We start from the raw sequence: 26,981 nt of genomic DNA on the forward strand, positions 1-26,981 counted from the left end.
TGAATAATTGTTTCTCCTTAATTTTGATTGATTGTAGCTTGATTATAATAATCATTATGAATAATTAATAATAATATTTTTGGACATTGTGAGGAATAAAAGTAAAATTATGTAATCGGTTTTAAAATGCAAGTCCCTGAAGTTAAAAAATCGAGAAAAAAAATCATTAAATATCACTTATAATTCAAATATAAAGCGGTCATTTCTATTAGAAAATGGGTCATTTATATTAGTATAACACATTCATTCCTATTTTTTTCCTGATCACCGAGATTTCTAATTAAAATATTAATTAATTTCTCATAAATTGCGTTAAAATTTTATTAATACATCTAGTGATGTTTCAGACAATAAATTTTTCGTTTCAATTTTAATTATCTGCAATTTAATACAGTTTTTGTATCATTTCCGAATTAAGTTAAAAATTAAGTCAATTTTAACGAAACTCATTTTTTTTCGATTTTTACTTTTTCATTTTTAAATCTAAACTAATTTTTTTTCGACTTTTATTTCTCCATTTTTAAACCTAATTAATATTTCTCTGTAATAGTTTTTTTTATATTAGCATAGTTATTGGCAACGTTTGATTTGACAGTTATATTCTTTATTTCTTAGAATTGCTCCGCGGTGTTTGTTTTTGGGAATAGAATATAATGGAAGAAAAACCTTCTAATCCTGAGTCGGAAGCTTTATAATCCTATAATTCATTGTAATTTAGGGAAGTTAACTAATAGGGATTTAATAACGAATAATACAATGTACTGAGCGCAAAATAATATACATGCTGTCGAACACAAGGTGACTAGCTCATACAGTTTCATTTTCATATTCAACTACTTTCAGTAAATAGCAAAATACCTTTGCGCAAAAATAGATTCAGGTTGTTAATCACACCTATTGCTGCTGTAGAAAAATTTGTAATAATCATTACGGTACTTGATAGCAAAACACTTAATTAAACTACAGAAAAAATTTAAATAATGGTTAAATGTTACTGTTTATTTAATTAGTGTTATTAATATTTTTTCATCTCTAAAAATAACACTTAAATTCGTAATTAGGTAATTTAGTGATTAGAAATCTTAATTCGAAACATTCATAAACAGAAATCGTAATTGGAAATCTTAAAAGGGATTAATGTGTATAGAGAAAAAATGGTTTATTTTGTTATATGAAGAAAAAGGGTGGTTTATGTGTTGTAGTGGAAGATGAAGTTATCTTACTTTATTTAAACTTTTCTCTTCTCATAACCAGTATGAGTTAATAATAAAGTGATTTTCGTTGAGGAAAAACTTGTAATCGCATTTATTTGCTAAAGCAGCTTTCTTCTATATCCGCATGCAATCCGAATGCTCTGTTTGAACGTTGAGTTTGAGCCAAAAAAAAGGCTATTAAGTAAATCCTTAACTCTAACTTAAGTGAATCCTTAACTCTGTTGTTCTCTTTTATTAGTCCTTTCCTAGTGTACTTACCCACTGTGTTACTCTCTGTCTGTGTGATGTAATAAACATGTCATTTCCCAATCCATTGATCTCTAAATTCAATTACAGTCACAGTTATAAAAGAATATTGAAGGGTTATTTGCTTTATTTATTTATTATTATTTTTTTTTGACAAAGTGTGTAAATATTGCTCACCAAGAACTAAATTTCAATTTTGGTCAAAAAATTTTTTATAAAAATTAAAGCTCATACGGTTTGCTTATTTTTCTGACAAGTAAAAGTGGGACTAAAGTAACCAAAAACATGTACACAATTCTTAAAAAAACTGCTATTGAGTACGTGAGTCATTTAATTACTTTAATTAAGCATTACCTAAATTAATTTAGTCAGTCTTATTAATTCTAATTTTAATCACACTTCTCCCACGGTTCAAAACAGAGCTCGATACAGTTTATACTTGTTTTTGTAACTTGATCAGGAGAATTCAAGTTCAGGGACATCATTTGATCCACAACATCTTTAATTTCTTGCTCTTTTCACCTTGGCACCTTTTCCCTTTCGATTTGGCGATCGGAAATGTAGCAACCCTAACTCAGAATGAGCAACTGGCTTACAAGGAACAGTTCCCGCTCCCTCTTCCTCGTTTTCCCAAACGCGAGTGATGGAGAAAAACGCCGGGCGTGAACGCTGCTTCGTCAAGCCCAGCTTTTTTACATGCCACTTAATACTACATCAACTCATGGTTCTGTCTAACAATGCTGTTCATCAAAGCGCAACATTTCGTAAGATATCTTGAAAGCATCCCTTAAATTGCAAAAGCGAGTAACTCCCAACGTTGGAACCGTTTGAAAATATAGTGTCCAGTTCTTATAAAATCGTCTGCTATTTATTTGTTTTCCAGCTCTGTTTTTCCCGTCAAGTCGCATTGATTTTTTTTTTCTGCGTTTATATCTGTTGTATTGTTTATAACCTGTGATATATTGATGTACCTAATTTGTTGAAGCTGAAACGTTCGTGTTTTTAAATACCTGTTGGATAGTAATAACACTTCTCCACAAAATACTGGATACTGTGCTACACGTATTGCTCTGATACCGTTCACAACGCCTTAATTTCAAGTTCTTCCATTTTCAAAGTGTGAACTGTTTTCTTAAATGCTGCACAATTTTTTATCCCGTTGTTTACTTTGTAAATGATTTTTAATTTTTTATAATGATTGTTAAGCTCGTCTGCTGTGTGTTAAATTTGTGATAAGTTTTCGTGTACAAATGCAACAACTTCGTTTCGTCCATCACTGTTTGGATATGTTTTTTTAAAATTGAATGTATAAAAAAAATATTTTTTCACTCGAAACTGCTTCCTAATTTTCGAAACAAATTCTTGCCTTCTTAATATTGAATTTGTATAGCAATTCTGCACTGTGTATTTGTTTTACTTTTTTAAATGGAAGTTAAAAAGTAAAAGTATTATTCACGACATTAAAGTGAAATAATAGTTGCTGGGACTAAAAAAAAAAAGATTATAACGAGCCTGTTGAAAGATTATTTACTCTGTCGGAGAAGAAAGAACAAGTAAAAAAAAAACTTTCTTGTTGATGCTCATCTCCTGAAAGATGTAAATCGGATGCTGAAGCTGTTTCTCCCTCCCCCCTCCTATGTGGGTGTGACTCTTGCCCGGAAGTGTGTCTTTTTTTTTCTTTGAATGGTGTGGCCGTGGTTGGGGAGAAGAATTTTGTAGTTATGGTCCTGCATTGTCTGGAGCTCATGTGATTTCTTGATGCAGCCAGCTATCCGTAACGATCCTCCTGCTGGGATCCATAGGGATCTAGTCACCCCTGCCTCGAAAAATCCCATACGTCACGTAAGTTCATCTCCATCCTCTCCTTTTATTTCATTCAGGAAATGGTATTCTGTTTCACAAGCTAATGAAAAATTCAGCGTTATATTTCTTTTATTTTATTTGAAAATTGCTTTATTTTCAGCTTTTCGTTGCTTCACACACATTTTTGATACCAGTTGCCCGCGATTTTTTGGGGGGGGGGGAAATCAAAATGATAATAATTATGAACATTAGCATTATAGATTTGATGTGAAAATTCTAAAATATGTTAAATCAAAACAAATCAAAAATTTAATCTGCCTTATTATTTTACCTCAAGTATGCAGAAACATTTATAGTTAGAACTTGTTAATTATTGAAGTTATTTAAAAACCTCTGATAATGTAACGTAAAATATTATTACCGCGGAATTTTTTGCCCTACATTTCATCGTGTCGTAAATAGTTGACAGGATAACTCAAACCAAATCGTAACTCTAAGGTTTATTCATATTTAACAGAGCATTCGCAATATTTTAACAGAACAGAATTTGATAAAAATGTGATGTTTTAGGTATTGTAGGAAGAGACAATACGTATGCTTCTCAGGAAAATTAAAGCGTTTATGAAGTTAAAACATGGTGCGTAGTGTTTTTAAAAAGTGCATAAAGATGCTTATTTTTGTTTTTAAAAGCCCTTAAAGGTGCTTTTTTCATCGTTTGATTTTCTTTTTTCGAAAAAGAGACTTTTTTTTCTTTACCATGTCGTTTTTCGGCACGTATTATGCAAAAGCGTTCATTTCACATTGTTCTATTCAACGTTTTCATAATTCATTCAAACACAATCCATTTCGGCCTTCCGTCGGTCCATAGCGTATGAAAGCTGCAATCATTTTACATGCTTGATGAAATACTTGCTTGTCCGCAAGTGCGTGTACTGAGCTGGGTCCGGTGAGATTCTAGTAGTCTCATGTACAACTCTGCTGCATGTTGCTAGATATTCTCAATTTCAGGCTTCATTTTCCACCCTCATTTTTCGAACCGAAAAATCTCTCGGATCTTTTTTATGGTTACTAATATAATCAAGAAAAGTGCTGTTTGTCAGAAACTAGATGTCAACTTTGTTAGATTTTATCATGATCATGTAAAGTCTTTGAAAATTATTTTGCGTTTTGTTATTGTATATAGTGCTTAAAAATATTTTTTGAGTGCTAAAAAAATGCTTTTTTTTGTTGAAAGATTTGACTACGCACCGTGTTAAAAGTAGAGTTATTTACGATGCTCTTGTATCAATGCACAATGCCATTTGGGAAATACTATTTGAGATGGTTAGAGAACGCTTGAGTATGTATACTTAGAAATTGTTGATGTGACTTTTTTATGTTCTCCCAAGTTTCGTATTTCTTAAATAACTAGATAGTCCATTACGGATTTTAGTCTTCTTATATTAAATTGTTCGTTGGGAACACCCCGCTGTTTAAATCTGCACAATTTCTATAAAATTCTTTAATTAAAATTTTTTACAAGTTTTAAAAATTTAATTTTTGCGCTAAAATGGAAAAATAAGCTTCTGGAGCATATGAAAAAACATGAATAGTATTTGATGGAATGAGGTAAAAAATATTTATTCCTGAAAAATATGAGTAAAATTGGAATATTCATGCCTCCCAACTCTCTATAATTTCTAAAACTTCTTCAAATTTCCTAAATTTAGAAAAGCTGTTGAACAAATTATTTTATATGATATAAGTTTACAGAAAGTATGAAAAGAATTTTTTTTCATTAAGTTCAATATGGTTTTTACATTTAAGGAACACACGTTGACAATAAAAATGTATCTTTTTCTTAATGATAAATTTTTTAAGAGCATATTTGACTACATTTTAACGAATTGATTGCATTTTAATTTTCCTTTATAGTTTATTTCTGTGACATAGACTTAAAATAAACACGAATATTTATTTTCTCCTTGTAAGATTCCATATTACACTATAAAAATAACTATGCGTATTGAAAATGGTGTACTTTCAATCAGATAATTTCATGAGATTTCAGGTAATTTTTATAACCTCCTGATGAAGGACGGTGCTTCTTTTTCGTAATGCGTTATCATTTTTATTCTGTAGTATGGTGTCTTAAAAAAGATCTAATAAATGCTTATGTGTATCATATCAGTTTTATAGTTTTCATTTAAAAACGAACAATTAAGGTTTTTTTTTCGCTTAACGTATTTTGAACTGCCCATAATAAACTGTCATAAAGCGGACTATAAAAGTTTAAACTTCTTAGAACCTATAAATTTGCTTCATAAAAAATTAAAACATAATTTAATATAAAATGGAACGAATTGTTCTTGGAAAAAGAGTAAATATATGATTAATGATTAGATGCTTTTGATAATAAAAATAATGTGAAACATAAAATAATATGTAGTTTAATTTTTAAATTTTTTTTTGATGCTTTAAGGTGTTACTAAACTTATTTGCGGTATTGAGATATAAGTCTTAGTTTTTTTTTAACTATACGCTATGGCAGTGCTTCCCAAAGTGTGGTACGCATACCCCCAGGGGTACGGGAATAGTTTAGCAGGAGTACACGTTTTTATGCGAAATATCTTGAAACAAACGAAAATTTCAAACATTTTTATTTAAAAATGAAGCTAGTCATGAAAATTTTACGATTACTATTTTTCTATTGGCTATTTTTTGCTGAGTTAGCAGTTAATAATAAGTGGTGTTTTAGCCAGTTGTGATTTTCAACTTTGTGCAATTTTTTTACAGTAAAAAATAAATTCATTTTTTTATTAGTGGTACACAGCGTTACGAAAAATTTAGAAAGGGTACACAAAAGTCATAAGTTTGGGAAACACTGCGCTATGGAATGGTAAAAGACTCAGGAGCAGCATATCACACGGAAACGGAAAGAAATATTTATCAACAATTTCGTCATTAGTATCCTGTAAAGTTTGAAAAGTACATGCATTTACAATAGAATTTATAAATGTAAAGTTTGCATTCGTGTGAAATTAAGAAAAAAAAATTTAAATTATTTTGTCTCTAATTCATTTTGATTATCAGACCATTTCATATAAGTTTACTGTGTATTAAATGTTGAATGGCAGGAAAAATGCAGATCAATATATACTTATAACGATTAAAAAAAAAATCTTTGATGAATTATTTGCTACAAAAAAGATGCGCATTACTTCTTCCTTTTCCTAGTTTATCTGTTTTATTTCCCCTCCGGAAATTAATACTAGCTCCAGATATCCGAAACTTTTTCTCTCTCATTTAATCGATAAATCACTGTCATCATTCAGTATCAAAAAGTAATTGTTTGGTGTTTTCCTTTTTTCTTTAGCAAAACAAAATCAAAAAATTCTCATTAAATCAAAGATTGTATTGGAAATAAAATCATAATTTTTATTTAATTCATGTAACATGATATTTTATACCAAATTTACATGATACGGATTGTAGACTTATTTTAAAAAGCATGAGTCTCCAGCTATTTTGAGTATGTATTTGAAAATGGCTTTTAAATTTTAAAACTTTCAGAAAGATTACTTCCAGAAAAAGCTTTGACATTTCTTGAGCTGTTTTTATTTATTTTTATTTTTGTTTGTGCAAATCTAAAAAGCTTTTATCTAGTTGCAATTTCGATTTTTTATTTAAAATAAAATAAAAAGTAAAAAAACTATAAATAGAGTTAATACGCCTCGGGAAAAACCATTGGAAATTACTTTTAAAAAAATCAGGGACGTCTTAGAGAAAAGGAAAATTTTTGTCAAAAATCCGAAAAAAGGAAATTTTTTGTCAAAAATCCGAAAAAAGTAAAATTTTGTCAAAAATCCGAAAAAAGGAAAATTTTCAATCCCTTCTTTATTTTCCCTAAAATAATTTTTTAAGGAATCCCCCCAAAATCATAAGTTTTTATTTATTTTTTTAATCAACCAAATACTATGTATTTTTGATTCCTTGTGAATAATTTCTTAAAAAAGAGATAGCGATTTTGTATTGACGTAATGACTTATATTTTTTCATGTTTTAAAGTTTTATTAACTATGTTTCGTGCCCCAAATCTTTATTTTCTTGTGTTCTCAGATATGTTGCTTTATTGTGTTTACTACGAATTTCTGCTATGGACTTCTGCTCAGGGAATTTATTTTCTTATGAAATTGAGTATAAGATAATAAATTAAAAGATAAAAGTATATGGAAAAAATTATAATATAGATGATGATTTTTCAATGCAGGAAGTTGTTTATCTGGGTATTAAAAAGTTACCGTTATTTTAAGGTACATCAATTACCGTTCAGCATATTTTCCCCCGACAGTATGGCAATTTAAGCCAAATTGGTTCATTCATTTGCAATAATGGGTTTATCTGCGCTTGAACAAAATGACAAATCTACCCTCAGTTTGTGAATGCATCTGTAGCTTTGTAAAACAATGGTTTAAATCTAGTTTGCTTTGCATTTATAGTATTAAGAATACTGAAGATAATGATGATCCAATTTATGTGACACAAAAGTGGATGCATATTTGTCCCCGCTCACTGGAGTTAAGTCACATTATCCAGCGAAAGGGAAACCCTGATTTAATTCCTTTCCGACTAACGACCCCTCGCGGGTTTCTATTGATTGCAGAAATTGCACCGGGGAATAGGGTTCGGGAACGTAGGATGTGCTTTAGTACCATGCTCCAGATACCCCACCACCTGATCCCAGGATCGTTCCTAGCCAACCATGGCATCTTATCCTCGATTGAAAGCCTCCTGCCAGGCGAGAGGAGATTTCTGAAAAATCGCAAACATTTATTCGTCCTCTTGCCAGCTTTTCTTTTTTCACCTTATTTTTATTTGAATATTTATGCAAATAACATTTTTTGTCATGCTTTTTTTTAATGTTATTCTTTGTTTATGTATGAGCGATTACCAGAGCGGAATCATTTTTATGTCCCCACACCTTCTAAGTGTTATAATATATATTTAAAGAATGGAATTTTAATTGATTACTTGCATTGAAATCATATATCATTTAGTTAAAAAAAAAAAAAGTTTTGACTACCCTAAAAAATAAATTTAAAAAAAAGATTTGAAATTAAAAATGCTGTGCTCTAAAAAAAATTGAAACCTACAAAATCTGATGAAATTGAATGGCGTGTTTTAGATTGTTATTGTTAAAAGAAATCTTAACATTTTGACACCTCTTTTTAGTAACAAATATCCGAACCAAAGTCTCAATATACTGGTGGTGAAAATTGAAATTTTCAGTTGGTAGCCAGTGGCCGGTCAACTCTAATGACTTATTAAATTAGCCACTTTTCCCTCAAACTTAACGGGTCAAAGACCTATATCGATAGATCCTTTTCATTTAATAGCCACTTTTTACAAACTTTTTTTTTGTTTAAATTTAATTATATTTGTTTATTTATTTATTTATTTTGAAAAAAATTCATATTAGAATATTCTAGGGCTATAAAAAGTTAATTCAACAATGAAAAATGATATAAATATGTGACAAAATTCAGTTAAACATTCTGATATTTAAAAATATTTGGAAGGCAAAATACATTTTATGTATACATTACAACTTTGAAATCTGTGCATTATTAAAGAACTCACCTTTTACATGAATCTTTCCATCACGAATTTATGGATTCTGAAGGATCAAAATTTTGAATGGAGAGATTGGACATTTTAATAAAAAAAATTGGGCTTTCCAATGTCTTTTTGCATTGATGTACTTTTTTTCATTAAACAAAAACAAAAATAGTAGTAATAATAATTAAATAAATAAATATATAAATAAATTAATAATTAAAAATGAGTAAATAAATAAAATAGGTTGTTTATTTAATTTAATGACCGGTTGTTTATTTAATTTAAACCGCCACTTTTTTTGTTGACTCGCCATGTGGCTGGCGAGTGGTTATTTTCAGATCTAGGTGTTACTTTTAAAGTTTTTTGTCCATGTATTCGACATTTTGACTGGTTTTACATACAAGCCTTATCAGTAAAGAGATTAAATATATACTGCTAGTATAGTTACTATTCAAGTTCAAAAATAGCATGTTGCAAAAAATATTCCTTAAAAAAAAATTACAAATTTAATTTTTGAAGCCTAACCCTCTAAATTTAAGGATTTAGATCATGGACTAATTTACGTTCGAGTTTAAAAACAAACTAAAAATAGTAATGTGTCAAAAAATCTTAAACAAAATAAGCTGATGAGGTTTAATTTTAAACAAAATAAGCTGATTAAGTTTATGCTTTAGATAAAGGTATGCATATTTAAAGCTTGAGTCTACAGTTTTGTCCTTTAAATTTTTTACGATTGAATATTTGAGGAACATTTTTAATTGTAATAAAAACAATACAACATGAAATACTAAAATTTGTTATACTACTTATATATGCATACAATATAATTTTTTTTTTTGGTGGAAATTTGTATATTTCTCATGAAGATTTTGATATTGTTTTCCTTGTGCAATACTGATCTTTGCAGAGAAACGGTTTTCGAGTACTGCTCATTATTAGAATTTTAAATATTAATTAATAATTAATTTGTTTATTTCTTAGTTAATTATTCTTATATGGCAGAGTTGTATAAAACCAAAAGCGCCCGCAAATATTGGGCTATTCACTTTCTGTAACACGACTTCGCGGTGTTACATAGGTGACAAAAAGAAATTTCAGAAGAAAATAGTATTTGTGAAGTTATTATGTTATGGTTAACTTTAAAAAAAAATATGAATGACTTATTTAATTCTTTTAATTTAAATTTTCATAAACCGGAATACTTACTATTAAGTATTTTTTCTCGAAAAATGTCCATAAGTTAATTATTGTAATTTTAAAAAAGTGCTTATTGATCATTAATATGTTCATTGCCTTAAATTTAATAAGTAATAAATATTATTAAATGTACAAAATAAGTACAATCTATAGAATTTATTGACTATTAAATTGGCCAAAATAACGAAGTAATTAGTATTTTCATTTTTATGTATTATTTAACTTTAAGTGTTATAAATTATTAATCTATTGTTAATTATAAAAATCCTATCATTTTCTTTTTGGTTGAATTGTCAAAAATCAAAATGCTTATCTAAGAAAAAAAATTTTGAAAAATTTTCATTAATTATTTGAAGTAAATAAAGTTAAGTAGTCTACACAGTATTTATTGCTCGGTCTATATCCTTAAATTTAATGGATATTAAATATTATTATTTGACACGATTAGCATTTGAATATTTCTATGGTTAATTTCAATCTCAATGTACTTAATGTTTGTTCTTCGGGTTACTTGTCCTAAATAATGGGGTAAAATTTACCTAACAATAATTTCTAATTTGGCCTATACTTTCTCTACGAAGATTTGTTACCTATTTTTACCGTTCCTTTTTCCCCTCATTTGTGTCTTTGACCTTCTCGGAAATATGGTTCTAAAGTTAAATATCTAGTTGTGTTTATTTTATTTTCTGAAAATTCCTATCTATTTCAGAGTAATGAGTATTTAATTTGCAATAAGCGAGAATCACGTTATTTAATTGATACTTAACTTGGGCACTCGTGTACTGCCTATTTCGTGTACTCGTATACCATGAACATCACTTGCTAATACTGATAACCTGACATATCTTTTTTTCTCAGCAACATATTAGTCCATGCAGGGAAACAGTTTTACAGTAGCATGACTTACACCAGCGATTTTTTTCCCCTCCTCGCGAGGCGCATATATATATATATATATATATATATATATATATATATATATATATATATATATATATATATATATATATATATATATATATATATATATATATATATGCTCGTTTTGAAAATTAAATTTTAATAAAATGCGAAACGTAACTATTTAGTTTGAAGTTTGGAAACTATTACATATGTTTCGCATTAAAATTAGTTTCAAGTAAACTTTGAAATTAAATTTAAATAATCGACTCATGCCAGAAAGCAAATATTTTTGTTAACCTATCTACTAGCTGTAAAAATAAAAAATCTATTTAAAAAAAAAAAAAAAAAAAAAAAAAAAAAAAAATACGGTATTTCATCGTATATTTGATGCCCTGAGGATTTTTAATTCAGTGTTCAAAAATGTTTTTCCAATTTTCAAGTTTAATTTGAAAAATCGTATTAATGTGCATCAGAAACTTTCGTTTTGAAAATTTATCTTCTAATCGACATTAACTTTAAAGTGGCTAATTTATTTAAAGTCATCCTTTCTTGAATTTTGTTTATAAAGAAAAAAAAAAGCTTATTCTCTTTAATATTTGTTTTAATGACATAAAATAACAGAACAAAAAATTGAGTACGTTATTGCCAAAAATCTATTTATTACTATGATAATTTCTTAACAACTTTAGCTTTAAAATATATTCTATCTTATTTATTCATATGAATAAATGAAATAGAATAGTAGCTATACTTGTATTAATTATAAAATATAAATTAACTGATTACATTTCATATTAAGTTTTCCTATGCCTAATTATTTAAAAAATATTCTCTGCAATCCGTTTCTTTTGATGATTCTAATGGAGTATTTACCATGGGGAAATTAACTTTGTTTATATAACGGAAGCAATAATATATTCATTCATTAATTAAGACTTAATTCGCATGCTTACGTTATACCAAAAACTAGTTAATTAAAGCGATGTATTAAATTTTGTTGAGGAAAATATCAGAGGTGAGCCGTGTGAATCGTTTTTGAAGGATAAAAGACTTAAGAAGAGAAATTTCTTGCAAAAGAGAAAAAACATAATATGAAAGAATTTTTAAACATCCTTAGGGAGCTATTGAAGGAAAGAAAAAACGAACCAGACTCCTTTTTAAGCCTAATGCTCTTGTAACTTGTAGTGTTTCTTAAGTAGCTCTCTCATAATAGATCAAACTTGACAGACAGTGCATATTTGGCAACGATCCAAATGTTTTTACAGCAAAAGCAGCTAAACGAAAGAAAAAATAGAAAAAAATTACTTGAAAACGAAAACAAGCTTAAAATTGAAAGATAAAAAGAATTTACACATTGGCATCTTGCCAACATTTTCGGCTGTGGGCAGTTTCAATAGCTCTTTTTTCTCAATATTGCCCCTCAAATTGAAGATTCTATCTTAAAAATGTCACAGAAGATTATTATTATTTTTTATAACTCAATATAAACCTACCAAACATATCAAATCAAAATTTTTTGCTAGTGTTTTACGCTAACTTTGACATAAATTTATAACTATCCCTTTGCTTTTTCAACTTGAACCATTTAATTTTATTTCCAACTGCTATTTATAACTTTTTTCTACAAATTTATTGAATTAGATTTTTTATACGAATTTATTGAATCAGTTAATGTGCTTTACTTTATCATTTCCATACATTTTAAAGAGAAATATGTTTTTTTTTTATATTGCTTTTGATGTTTTATTAATTTTGATGTTTTATTAATTTTATTGATGTACAGTATGGAAATGAAATTTTATTGATGGATTGATGTACAGTATGATACAGTACGAATTATTCTGAATAACCTTTGATCTAATGATCTGATTTTCGCGTACTAGGACTCAAACTTAATTGTCTACGGGGATGACTTCTAAACTATCGGAGTAGTCGCAATTTGGGAAATATGGTCGCAAGTTTGGTTAGGAGAACTGTCCAAAGTTTGGACTCTTTAAATGTTAATTTTACTTTTTGCGTTTGTCGGTATATTTGGAGAATTTTTTCGTTATATCTATTATTTCATAATGGTTGTAATATTTTGAAATTTTACATCATTTTAAATATTATAAGTTTATTTAGAAAAATTAATAATTTGAACGCAAACTGTCTAATAAGTAAGTTACTGTGAAATCGAATTTTAAAAAAAGTCACATATTTATAATTCGATTTCTCAAGAGCTATTTGACCGATTTTGCTGAAATTTTACCATATAAAATTACATTCCTTAAAATGATGTAACAAATTGTTTACCTTCTAATTCAAAAAATATTTTCAACTGTAAATAATTAAAATAATAAAAAATTATAATTCATTATTAAAGTATACTCTTTGCTTGAAATTACCGTTTGATGAATTATATAATTGTGCGTAATAATTTTTCAATTCGATTAGAAAGTTCTCAGGTATAGCACAATACAAAAAAAGTAAATTTAACATCCAAGCTTTAAACCGTTCTCCTGACCAAACTATTGGAACTAATTTCCCAGACAGCATCTACCCCCTTTACTTTGGGAATCAAGATTCCAACTCCGTCTATAAAAGGTATGTTTATTCAGAAAAAGTATGTTTTTGTGTCTGATTTCATAACTTAAAATATCATCTACACAAATTATTTAACATACCCCCGAAAACCAATAAATTTGAGTTCTAGTGCGTAAAATCCCATCATTAGATCAAAAGTTACTCAGGGTGATTTGTTTATTTATTATAAATTTTTTTTTTTTTTGCGCACTGAACATGAATTAAAAAAGGTCACTATTTTTGAAATTTTTTCTAATTTTAATATTATTTTATAAAAGCTTTTGCGTGGTTTCACATTTATGTAAAGTAATAAATGTGACTCGCTAATAAAATACAATTCAATGTTTTGTGCCAATAATTTTATTTACATAAGACATTCAGTAAAGTATTTGTATGCAAATGCAAATAATTTATTTGTAGTGTTTACGTAATAAATTATTAATGTTTATTCCATTAAAAACATTCGTATCTAATTATGTTAAGTACGAATATTTTTAGAACCAATATTCTTTAAATTCTATTATAATTCAAAACATTAATTAAATTTTAAAATGTATATGAATTTAAAAATAAAAATATTTTATTAAATATTATTATCAATGAAAATTTCTGTCGATAAAATATCTTAATATTGTTATTTACATTTATTGTAATCTTTTATGTATTTTAATATCTATTTTTAATAACAAAATCGTCTCAGCCACTCATACATGGTCCGTAGCGTTTTTAAAAAGTTCTTAAAGGTGCTTATTTTCGATTTTAAAGGCCTTTAAAGGTGCTTTTTTAGTGGCCATTTTTAAAAAGTGCCTAAATTTCCCTTTTTGAAAATGAGACTTTTTGCTTTACCATGACGATTTTCGCCACATATTTATTATGCAAAAGCGTGGTTTTCACATTGTACTATTCAACGTTTTCATAATTCATTCAAACACAATGCATTTCGGTTCGTAGCGTATAAAAGCACCAATCATGTTACATGTTTGATGAAATACTTTGCTTGTCCGCATGTACGTATACTGAGCTGGGTTCGGTGAGATTCTTGCACTCTCATGTGCAGCTGCATTTTGCAAGATATTCTCAAATTCAGGCTTCATTTTCCACTCTCTGAAATCAACCGACAAACCTTTCGATCTCTTTATGGTGGCTAATATAATCAAGTAAAAGAGTTCTTTGTCAGAAACTAGTTATTTTATGATGCTCACGTTTTGAAAATTATTTTGCATTTTGTTAATGTATATAGTTGTGCTTATTTTTTGTTTCAAGATTTGGCTACGCACCCTGTCCTAGGGTGTTAAAGAAAATAAAAAGTACTTTTTTTTCTTTCAGTTTTCCCTTCCATTTTAGAGTTAAAAATCATTGATATGCAATTAATATCATTCAGTAGCAACCGCAGTTTCCTAATTCAGATTTCTATGATATCTTTAATAGTAGTTTTTTAATTTTTTGGGAGATTTCAAGTTAATAATAGTTTAGAAAACACCGCATAATTCCTTTTGTTGTATATTTAACTTTAAAGGTAAGCCATTAAATGGAAATTAACTTATAAGCCATTAAATCTATCTTCACTTTAATGGTTTAGATCCATAAACGCATCACAGAAAAGAGCAGGCAAAAAACTCATGTTTAATGAAGGGTTAAACAGACAACTCATTATTTGTTAAAAAGTATCACATTTGGATGCATCATAAATTTAAACGATCCATTAAATCTTAATTATCTTTAGATACCATTGAAAATTGTCATTTTTTACATTATCCTAAATATCTGTTTATAATCTTAATAAAAACCGAATGACTTCTTTTAAAGCAGTATTAAATGGGGGAAAAACTACTTTTTATTTTATTTCTCAGTTCTTTATAGAAAGTTGTATACGAAAAGTCAGTTTACATATATTATTAGGATACGTGTTTACTCTTGAACAAATATTGCTCTCGAATGAACGCTCTGTTACTCATTCCTAAAAAGTTCTTTTTCAGTAAAAATGATCTTGCTTGTGTTTTTCCTTAAAGCCTCAAAAAAGAATTGTGTAGTCAAAGATTAAAAATAGCAAATCAAACAAACATTAGAAAATTGTGAAATCTGTAGATTAAGCAGTGTAAAAATAAAAGTGAAATTTATTATTTCATGAAACATTTTATGTCGACTGCAGCAAAATAATAATAATAATTTCATTTATTTTAGGATGTTGAAGTACTAAGTAGTTGGTTGGCCACTCTCCACTTCGAAGAATACATCCCATTGTTCCTGCTGGCAGGCTACGATATGCCGACCATTACCAGAATGACACCTGAGGTATTCTTTATCTTATTATTTCATTGTTATTTTTATGGTATCATAGGTCAGGGGTCTGTTTAGAAGAAATTTGGGTTCACAAAATATATTTTCATAAAAATAAAACTTTCACAAAATATTTTAACTTAAAAACGGACCCTTCACAAAATAATTTATCTTTTAATCGAACTCTTCACAAATTTGTTTATCTTCATTATTGTTTTGTTAATCGAATAAATCCTTCTCAGGAAAGGGGGGGAGAAAGACAGTTGTAAGCGAACTATGTTTTGTCTTCCGCAGACGCTTCTTCCTTTATTCATCCAAAATGAATATTCTGCGTATGGTATAGGCTAAATACCAAATATTTGTATGTTGCATCTCTAATTTAGTAGCAGTAATTGCTGTTTATTTTTTAAAACTTCATTTTTTTAAATTATAATTTTACAGTGTTGAGCATAATCTTGTATGTCTTTATAATTTAAAAACTCTTTGAAAAAGTTTTTTGCAATAACAGGACCCTATTTGCACAAATTCACAAAAGCAGGACCCTGGTTGAAAGATTGCTACTTAACGTTTGTTTTATATTCAAATTACGAGTAATTTTTTCACAATTTTACAAAAACGGACCTTTCACAAAATGTCTGGACAGACCCCTGCAAATACTTACACTTGCCTTATTCAGGTTATCATTATCATTGGGATTTCAAATCTGAAATTAGCTATGCTCCTCTATGGATTTTTTTTTAAAATTATATTTTTGTTCAAATATACAAGTTTAAAAATGTTATATGTAGCAGGGAATTGCATAAATATTTCGACAAAAGTAAAGGGGATCTGGGCCACATCATCAAGATTAAAATTACATAGGAATGTATTTGTTTGTGGCTAGGGACTCTTCCCTATTATGACATGTTCAGAGGCACATAAAGAAACAGTTCATAATAGGAAAGTGGCCCTAGCGGAATATGACGACATTTCTTGGCACCGTTTCCTGTGCAATACTTATCCTGATGATGTACCCTAACTCCTAGAAGTTTGTCACAACATATATGCAACCCGCTGTTATATATAACATTTTTAAATTTGTACATTTCAACGAAAAATAGACTAATAATATCATTGAAAAATTATTGTTTGGAGAGAGAAAACGATTGCAGATTTGAAATCAACAATATGAAAGTGTCTAAAGTCTTTTAAGAAATCTCATGTCACAGAAAAATTTTTTTTCCCGGTATAATTAATAATTTTTATTTATTTTAAATTATTTATACACTTTATATATGAAATTTTAAAAATAAAATGCATTTTTAATAATATTTTCCTGTTCTACTATTTCTGCTGAAAATTTTAATTTCTTAGAAAAGAGATATTTTTATGTTAAAAATACATAGGAGGAAATAGTTAGATGTAGGCTTCTTATGAAAATGTAAAATTTTGCTAAAAACGTTGCTATCATTCGTGTAAATGTTACTAATGTTTTAAAAAAATCTTTATTTTAATTAAAACGTACACTGCTGAGTTTTTTTTATTATGATTTTATTCTTATTTTTTTTTAAGTCACATAATTTTTTAAAGTGAAAATCTCTTAAATTTTTATTTTGAAATGTTGGCAGCTATGCAGTGTTATTTTAAAAGATAATTTAATAAATTTTTTTTAACTTAAATTTTTTTTCTATGTAAAATATTTAAAATGAAAGTAATAAATTATCAATTTATATTTATTTACTTTAAATACCCAGTGGAAAATAAATTGATAATAATTTAATTGCATATTTTACAGGATCTTACAGCTATTGGCATTACAAAACCAAATCATAGAAGAAAATTAAAAGCCGAAATTGCAAAATTAAATATAGCTGATGGCATTCCAGAATATAAACCTGTGAGTATATATTTTTATTATTATTAATTTAATTTACGAGTTATTCTTCAAAGCTATTAATTTCATGAATTGCAGTGTTAATTTGTGTGTAATTAATTGATTTAAAAATAAAATATTGTTTAATACTACGCATTTTTTTCTAATTTAGTTTTTTATTACATTGCATTTAGTCTATTAATTTCATGAATTGCTGTGTTAATTTTTATGTAATTAATAAATTTAAAAATAAAATATTGTTTAATACTATGCATCTTTTCTAAATTAGTTTTTATTAATTATTAAATTTGATGAAAATACATAATTCCCTAAAAGAACCTTTATTTTTTAAAAAAAAATTCTCACAAAATTAGGAGTTTGGTAAAAATTCTTTGTTTTGATCTTTCAGTATTTATATATAATTTAGAATTTTTTGTAATGTTTTAAATTATTTTTTCCTCTTTAGGATAACTTATTGGAATGGTTGACACTCTTACGCCTTGATGAGTATTATGATACTTTGTGTCGTCAAAATTATGACACTGTAGATAAAGTTACTGATTTAACATGGGAAGATTTAGAAGACATAGGTATTCAAAAATTGGGTTAGTATTGTATTAAATAATGTTAATTTTTTGAAAATACAATAATATGCTTAAGAAATATTGCTTCACAAGCTTTGACAGTCTTAAATTTCATTATGTGTATTACTATTATTAAAAAAAATGAAAGTTAAGATTTTTTTCTACATTGGTGTAGGTTTGCAATTTTTCTTTGCTCTTTATTTTTTAAGTAATTTTAAGTTTTTCTTTATTAAATTTTAATTGCTTCTTTTTCAGGTCAAGTGATTCATTTTTATACATTAAAATTTTTATCTGCTTCCCTTTTTATGTATTGGCCATTTTTGTAAGTAATTCTGTGATATGAAATGGATTTATTTGATTAAGTTTGAAAGAAGCACTTAGTTTTAGATAATTACCTATTCGCATCTTGATTCTGCTGTAAAATTATGAAAAATTTTAATAAAAAAAATTTTGGCATTTATTTATAACTCTTTTATTGGTCTTCTTAATTAAAAAAAAAAGAAGATAATTCATATTTTTTTCTTTTCTTTTTGATTGCAGAAAATCATTTTTTTTTTAAAATTACGTTTAAGTTGAATTAAAATTACATTAAACCCTTCATTTATACATCTATATTTTGCTTACTCCATGGCCAGGAATGTACAAGCTTTGAATAATGTTTCTTATTTACATCTGGAAAAAAAATATTGAAAAATAAAATTAACTATAATATTAAAATAATTACTGATTTATATAATGTTATTGTTGTTCAAAATATGTGCTAAAATATGAAATGGTAAGATTGCATAATAAATTTCCAAAGGTATGTAATGTCTATGTGCAAGTATTGTCTTAAAATAATTCTGCAATACTTTATTTGAAACAAAAGAATAGTTACATGTCTTACTCTGCATATATGAGGTTTCTGATGTCACAGAAAAAGTACTATATTTTTTAGATCCATTTAGAAATACTACAAAAAGGCATTTTGGAAGAAAGGTGGGGGGTAATTTGGCACGTGATAGGGCCTTTTAATTTATCAGGGTAGTACTGATTTGCATCATATACTTAAATTTTTTTTCTTTTAATTTCTTGAATCTTTAAAATTTTTTCACTTTTTGTGTTATTAATTACGTAAGCATTTTGTTTTTTTAATTTTACCTAAAATTTTTTAATGAATTTTTATATAGTGATAAATTTTAAATTACAATTTTAATTGGTTATATTCACAAAATTTAATATGTTATCCCATAAAACAGCAAGCGAATCAAAAGTATTTTAATGAATTACTAATATTAAAATGGTGACTTAACTAAATGCTAAAAATTTTAATCCTTTTATTTTAGTACTTGAAAAATGCAGACATATTAAAAGAGTGTATTCACATAAGACTGTAAAAAATTTTATTTCTTTTAACAATTTTTTCTACTTAATTACTTGTTTGGTTGCATAGTTTTATGGTGCATAATGCATTGAAAACTATTAGAGACATCCACAAATGACATAAATATAAAAAAAAATCCTTTTTAAGAGTTATTGATTTATAATTGATTCTCTGAATAGTTTCAAGAAAAATATTTAAATTTCTGAGTTTGATAAAATCATTTGAACATTACTGTATATTTTATTACCTAAAATTTTAATGCTCTGAAATAACTTTAATTAAAAAAGTATTCAAAAACTTCAAATGCATTCATCATTTGACTATTCATTCAATTAATGGTAACATTTTACACTCTTTTTTCAGTGCTTTTCTCTTGAAAATTAAATCTTATGGTTGTTTCTATGTTTCAGGGCACCAAAAGAAGATTTTGCTCGCAATCAAAAGGATAGAAGACATAAATCATGGTCGTAAGCCCAATTTGTGTCCTCAACCAATTTCTAACAATCGAATAGATAGTTCTATCATTGGGTCTTCAACATTTCCTCGCCCTTCTACCCTTAGTAAGTTTTTATTATTCATATTAAGTGCTAAACAGGGTAGTGTATTGGAAATTATATTTTGTAGTACGAATGTCGAAAAATTATAATTTATTATTTACCCTTAATAAAACAAATCAATTATATTCACTTTTTGTTGAATAACAAATCTAGCTGAAACAGTTACTATAATAAATGTAAAATATTTGTTATACTTTTTTTGCATTTGGGCATATTAATGTCATATGCTGGATTATCAAATATCATAATTTGTTATATAACTTTAACGTTTTTTATTATAAAATGTTATTTATATCTATTTAAATTTGGTACAAAGATATTCCAAGTACAGATAAAAACTAACTAAAAAATTATCTAACTAAACTTACTAAAATATTAAAAAATTTTAACTAAATAATTATTTTTATGTATCACATGCATGACTTAGTGTTAGATTTGCCCATTTAGTGAATAAATACAAAAATGTGTTGCAGTTGAAATTGCTAAACCAACTTTTAGGAACTTTTTTGTGTGCATGTGTTATAAAAAATATTTTTTCGATTAGAATTCCTTCTTGTACACAATTAAAAAAATTGGTGATATTTGTGACTTAAAGCTTCAAAAGTCGATTTAAATTTCTTTTTGAATTTTCTATTTTATTACATACTTAAAAAAATAAGATTGTTATTCTAAGGAAGAATTTTAACATCTTTATCATTTAAAAATTGCACTATTTTTTATTTTCATTCATGTTTAAATTTCATTTGCTGCTGAATCCTTTCAGTATTTGTTTTAGCATTCTACAAATTAACTGGTTTCTTCTCATATTATTCAATATTCAATAAACATTATTCAATAAAATATTTTTCAAAATTATTATTCTCATATTGTTCAATCAGAAACTAGAGTTTATCAGAGAAACTTTAGATGCTTTTGGCCTTACTTTACATTTTGATTTCCAACGTACTGAAAGTGAGTACCATCTAAAATATTTTAAAATTTTGTTAAAAAAAATTTTTTTTTTCTAGATAATGTACAACCATTGCACTATCCAACTCAAGAAATAGCAATAGCAACTCAGCGTCCAAAGAGTTCACCGTCCACTGAGTCCATCCCGGAAATGAAAACTTTTCAACAGTCACCATTACGGGAGGACAGTCTTTTCTTGCAAGCTGTTCATAATTCCGCTCAGAATGTAGCTACAGTTTATAGTTCTGCACCAAACATAACAGTTGCTTACAACTCTGTACAGAATACCACAGCTCCTCTTATTAATTCTGTACAAAACTCTATTTCAACACACAACTCTTCAACTTACCAGACAACTCAGGATGTCTTAGCTGCTCAAAGTAGTGCACAGAGTAACCAAACTCTTTATGATAGCACACAAAGTGTCCCTGGTACTCAAAATTCAAGTCAAAATATAAATGCTGTGCAACATCGCAATGGTGCTCTAAATCCAGTAAGTGTAGACTTATTTTTAAACTAAACTGACTGAGTAATTTGTAAACATGCACTTAGAATTGCATCACTTGACTCATAGTATTTTTTTATAGGTACCTATTAAATTTTACATATCGCTAATTCATGTCATTTCGATTGTCATGACTTGCTCTATTTCAATGAAATGTATATTAAAATTCTTTCAATAAAACGTGTGTTACAGGTTTATAATGTAATATAAAAATTTATAATGCACATGCTGATAATAATTTTAGTGTGCACAGTAATTTAATTTCAAATAATAAATAATGAGTTATTGATTGTAAGTCCTACATGGTTATTTATTTAAACAACATAGATATGGTTATTGTAGAAAATCTTTTTTAATTTGATAATTTAAGTTGCATATTTTACTTAGTGTGTACATTTTAGTCCCATAGTCGACCAAGTTTTTGATCTACTATTTCTAACAGTGAAACTGATGTATATTTTGCATAATTATGTCCATAGTGAACTATGTAGCAAATAAACTTCTAAGTTTTTATATTTACTGTAGAAAAATTGATTTTGTTATGAACCCTGTCATGTACAGTTTGATACTGATTTTTAAAAACCTATTTCAGTCAAATTCACACTCAATGTTGTAACTATGTTTTTGTTGATATTCTTAACAAAGAAAGTTGTTAAATGAGCAATGAATAAATTGAGTTATGTAGCAAATTAAATAAATAAATCAGTTATGAAGTCAGCTAAGAGACATTTCTTTTATTTTTTTTACATGTCAAACCTGCGTAAAGAGTATATAAAAATGAATGTTATAGTATGAGACTATATACAGTTTATTTATTTATGCGGGACCCAATAGAAGTCAAGTGGCAATGCAGTCTTGCTTAAGGCCAGCTTTGTATGTGGCAGATATGCTTATAATAGTTGTTGTTATCCATACTAGAGTTAATTCAATTATTTTTACAGGTACTTTCACCTACAAGAGGTAAATCGCTAGAAAGCCTTAATCCTGAAAATGTACCTACTACCAATAATAGTGTAGCTCCAACTTCATCATCTTGTGCAACAGTTGTGCAGCAGCCAACATTAGCAGAAACTTCGAGAAATCCAACCAAAGATTGGCATGTCACTGACCTTGATCAAGACTATGATTATGAATGTGAGGGAACAGCTACTTTAAACAGGCCAAAAGGTCTAGTAAAGCTGAGGCCCATGGCCAAACTCACTGCCAAAACACGAGAAGAAATTGCTGAAGCAATTATGGACATACCTGACAGTGAATTCAAATCTCTCATCAATAATCAAAGTCGAACTTTAGATGGCTGGTCTAGCTTAGATGGTTCTCCTAGACATGGACCTTCCACAGTTCCCAGAAGCGCAACCCTTAGGAGAGCTCCGCCACCCGTACCTAAGCGGAGCAATTCTGCTAAAGGAGATAAACCTCCTGCAGAACCTCCTAGAGAGTCTGCTGTTGCCAGGCTACGCATCAATCCAGCAAAAATCAAATCCTCCCTGGAAAGTAATTCTCAGAGTGTTGAAGACTTTCCACCACCACCTTTACCATTGCCTTCAGCGTTGGATGACAAATCTAGCAAAGATGCACCTGAAAAAGAATCTGGTGATGAACTGTTCAACAATCCTTTGTTCAGGCAAAGAAGGAAAGACTCTGCGGAATCGTCTTCCAGTGTTGACTCCACTGCTTTGCCCTTTGCAAATGAAGCTGTAGGTACTATCAAGCAAAAAGCCATCAAACCATATCCGGCTCTCCCTATAGAAAGAGGTTAGTTAGATGATTGATAAATTTGCCAACCCAAACTTTTTGATATGAAATAAAATCTTTAAAAATTAAATGTCATTGTTTCTGAAAAAATTAGTTGAGTAAAGAAATATTTTATTTCCTTTTTTTTCGTCTCGTGTTATATTTCATGATTTTTGTGATTGAAAAGTATTTAGAAATTATTTATATATTTTCATTTTTGTTGAAAGAGGGCAGCAGTTATTTTACCATATCATATAGCTTACTTTTTTTATTTATTACTTATTTTTATGTATAATATTTCAAACAGTTATCAAGTGGAAATATATTTAAATTGCGTAATTAGATTATTATCTAAACAGAACTGTTTACTGGTAATTATTTTCATTTTTGTTGAAAGAGGCAGCAATTATTTTTCCTTATCATATAGCTTACTTTTTTATTTATTTCTTATTTTTATGTGTAAAATTTCTAACATTTATCAAGTGGAAATATATTTAAGCAGCATAATTAGATTGTTATCTAAGCAGAACTGTTTACTGTATAATTATTTTCATTTTTGTTGAAAGAGGGCAGCAATTATTTTTCCTTATCATGTGGCTTAGTTTTTTTATTTATACTTATTTTTGTGTGTATAATTTCGTAACAATTATCAAGTGGAAATATATTTAAATAGCGTAATTAGATTATTACCTGTGCAGAACTGTTTACTGTTTGTTGAATTTTAAAATGGACATACAGTTAAAATATTTGAATAGCGATTAAACTTTTTAAAAAATCGATAGTTCAGAAAGAATCATTAAAATCAATAAATTAGTCTCAAATTTCCCATATTTTTTACAAGCGCAAGCAATGCAACATGGAAGTAATTTTTTAAATATTAAAAAATAGATTACAAATGCTTTTTATTTTCACAAAACTGTGTCATTTTTACATTTTGCACCATATTTATAAATAACATTAAAGATGCTTACTAGACGTGAACAAAACTAAACTTGACAGTAATGAGTAATTTTTACAGATTTACAACAGTTATAAACTATCATATTATCCACTAAAAAACGTTATTTCATATTAGCAAAACTGGCTTATTTTATATGACAACAAACCTTACTTTAACAGATTTGTAAAAGAAATTAATGAATCAATCTTGGATATTTTAATATAAATTTGTTAAGTAGCATTTTTTATGATAAAAGAACCAAAATTATTTTCGATTTATATATTGTTATAATTTTACTATTTATTTTAGCCTCCAAAGCTCAAAAAGCCAAAGGTCCTTCTGAAAACTCTCGGTCAAATAATGAGCACGAGTACGACATGTAAGTAATAATTATAAAATACTTAAGTTATAATTAATATTAATCTATCAAATCTGAATAAATTAAACCTTAGGATTTTAGATCCAAACATTTTTATATTTCCTTGCTGTTTTCTTGCATTACAAACAGGCTTTTCTCCCTGTTTTTTTATGTGGATGTAAGTAAAGTGTATTGAGGGTGTTATTCTGTACTAACATGCAGAAGGATTCAATACTTTGAGGTTTAAAATTGAATATGACATGTATATAATGATTATAAAACAAACTTGATATTTGTTAACACTTTAAAAACTAATAATCACAAATGAGATTAAAATAATTATTTGTTGTCTATTTTTATTAATTTAATTCTCCAAATTTTTGATCAAAGTATTTTCTTTATATTTATAATGTTTTCTTCTTTTTAAATTAAAAGCATGTTTTTCGATGTGTAAATGATATTCTGTTGAGGGTGCAATTCTATGCAAGCATGAAAAAGGACAATTAAAATTGAATATGGCATGAATGTAATGATTATAGAACTGACTTAATATTAATTATTTTTTATCTATTTTGGATGAAAAATGTTAAATTTAAATTTGTTTACAAATTTATAATATTGATTTATTTTAAAATTGTACGTAATTAATCGATCAAATAATAAATATCAAATGTTGAAAATGTCTTAAATTAATTTTCAATTTAGAAGTATTGAAGTAATTAAAGTTTTAAATCCGGCAACTAAAATTTACTGTGTTGAGATTTAATGTTGTTAAATTATTTCCAATTTAAATATTTTCCAGGACACCAGAAGCAATATCTCCAGGAGATGTTATTGATGATATAGAAAATATGTTAGCGAATCTATCAGACCAACTAGATGCCATGCTGGATGATGAAGTCCAAAAGTAACTTTGTACATATATATATTATATATAATATATTTGCAATAAAATATAATAAGTGATAATGTTGCACAATAAGTAATATTCCAGGACTGCCTGGTGCAGTGACAAAAGCTGGATTTAGTGACTGTAAAAGCAACATAGAATCCATATTCAAAGTTGGAGGAAAATAACATTTTTATGTTTTTATTTAAGATGTGATGAAATTCTATAAAACTTTTTAAAATAGTTTGTTTTGTAAACAAAAATACTCGAGACTGTATAAAATACATGTACATATTTTAGTTCCATGATCAGAAGAATAGAACTAAAAGAGTTCCTGAGTTGTAACACTTTAGCAAAACAATGTGGAAATATTTCTAAAAAAAGATTCAACCTTTGTCATTTTTCATTTTGTGTGTATATATTTATTTTATTTTGAATACAAAAAAGAAATTTAATTGCATAAAACCATGAAATACAATCATTTATAGATATTTTATGAATGAGTGATAAAGGATTCTTGAAACTTGGAAAAAATGATCCAATGTTTTTTCTTTTCACATTTATCATCTACATTGCAAATAACATTTTAAGTAAAGATTAAAATCATATTTGCCTATGATAAGCAGATTCGGATGTGTTTTTAGTTTAAAATTAAGTCATATTGAAAAAAAATGCTATAAGTTCATAGATAAATATTTATTTTGAGACGCCACAAATATAATGAAGAGGTGTAAAATTTAAATAGAAATATTTAAAAATGTATAAAAAATATTTCAAAGCATTACAAATGTATAAAGAGGTGTATAAATTAAATGTACATCAAGTATATCTTGTATCAATAATTCATCTGTCAGTTTTCACATAGATAAATATATATATACATATACCAATAGAGAATACTTACAAATATATATGTTTAATAAAACAGATTTGGATATCCTTTTAATTGAACACAAAAATTACTCTATACTAGATAAAATCAAAAGTTACTCAAAATATTAATATATTTAAAGCATTAAAAACTAACTAGAAATAATAATAAATTCAAAATATGTAATTTATTTTTCAAATGACATGCATATGTACTAATATAAAACTCATATTCATATAATTTAAACTTGTTGCAGTGTTGACGAAGCTAGTTCTTATGCCATTAAACTCAACATTTAACTTCACTTATAAATAATCCTTAAATGTTACCTTCATTTCACCGTATAATTTCGATTTTCAGTTACTTCATCTTCAAAGGCAGATACTAAATGTTTGTTTCTATATTTAGAAATAAATTTTTTAATACTTCATTTATATTTAAAAATTATGAAATAAGATTCTTTGCATTTATTAAAAATATTATTTAAGAATCTTTTTATGTTATTTGAAAACCATGTCAACACTAAATTGTAGTTCAGTATTTTGAAAAAAATTTTGTTTGTTTTTTATATGTTTAATTG

At 27.2% G+C, this 26,981-nt stretch overlaps 1 protein-coding gene across 1 annotated transcript in view; it reads left to right on the top strand.

Moving 5' to 3' along the window:
- The window catches only part of LOC107452725 (uncharacterized), a 135,738-nt gene extending 109,241 nt beyond the window's left edge, over window positions 1–26,497 (top strand). Inside the window, exons 7-14 of the mRNA XM_043057155.3 lie at window positions 15,705–15,815; window positions 17,575–17,676; window positions 18,119–18,257; window positions 20,010–20,159; window positions 21,164–21,597; window positions 22,551–23,364; window positions 24,593–24,662; window positions 25,444–26,497. Of these exons, the coding sequence (XP_042913089.1) occupies window positions 15,705–15,815; window positions 17,575–17,676; window positions 18,119–18,257; window positions 20,010–20,159; window positions 21,164–21,597; window positions 22,551–23,364; window positions 24,593–24,662; window positions 25,444–25,552 (1,929 nt within the window). The 3' untranslated portion in view covers window positions 25,553–26,497. The remainder of the gene's footprint in view (window positions 1–15,704; window positions 15,816–17,574; window positions 17,677–18,118; window positions 18,258–20,009; window positions 20,160–21,163; window positions 21,598–22,550; window positions 23,365–24,592; window positions 24,663–25,443) is intronic.
- Window positions 26,498–26,981: the final 484 nt, after the last annotated feature.

The sequence above is a fragment of the Parasteatoda tepidariorum genome, chromosome 2 (genome assembly GCF_982258835.1).
Source record: "Parasteatoda tepidariorum strain Cologne lab strain chromosome 2, Ptep-v5.0, whole genome shotgun sequence".
NCBI lineage: Eukaryota > Metazoa > Arthropoda > Arachnida > Araneae > Theridiidae > Parasteatoda > Parasteatoda tepidariorum.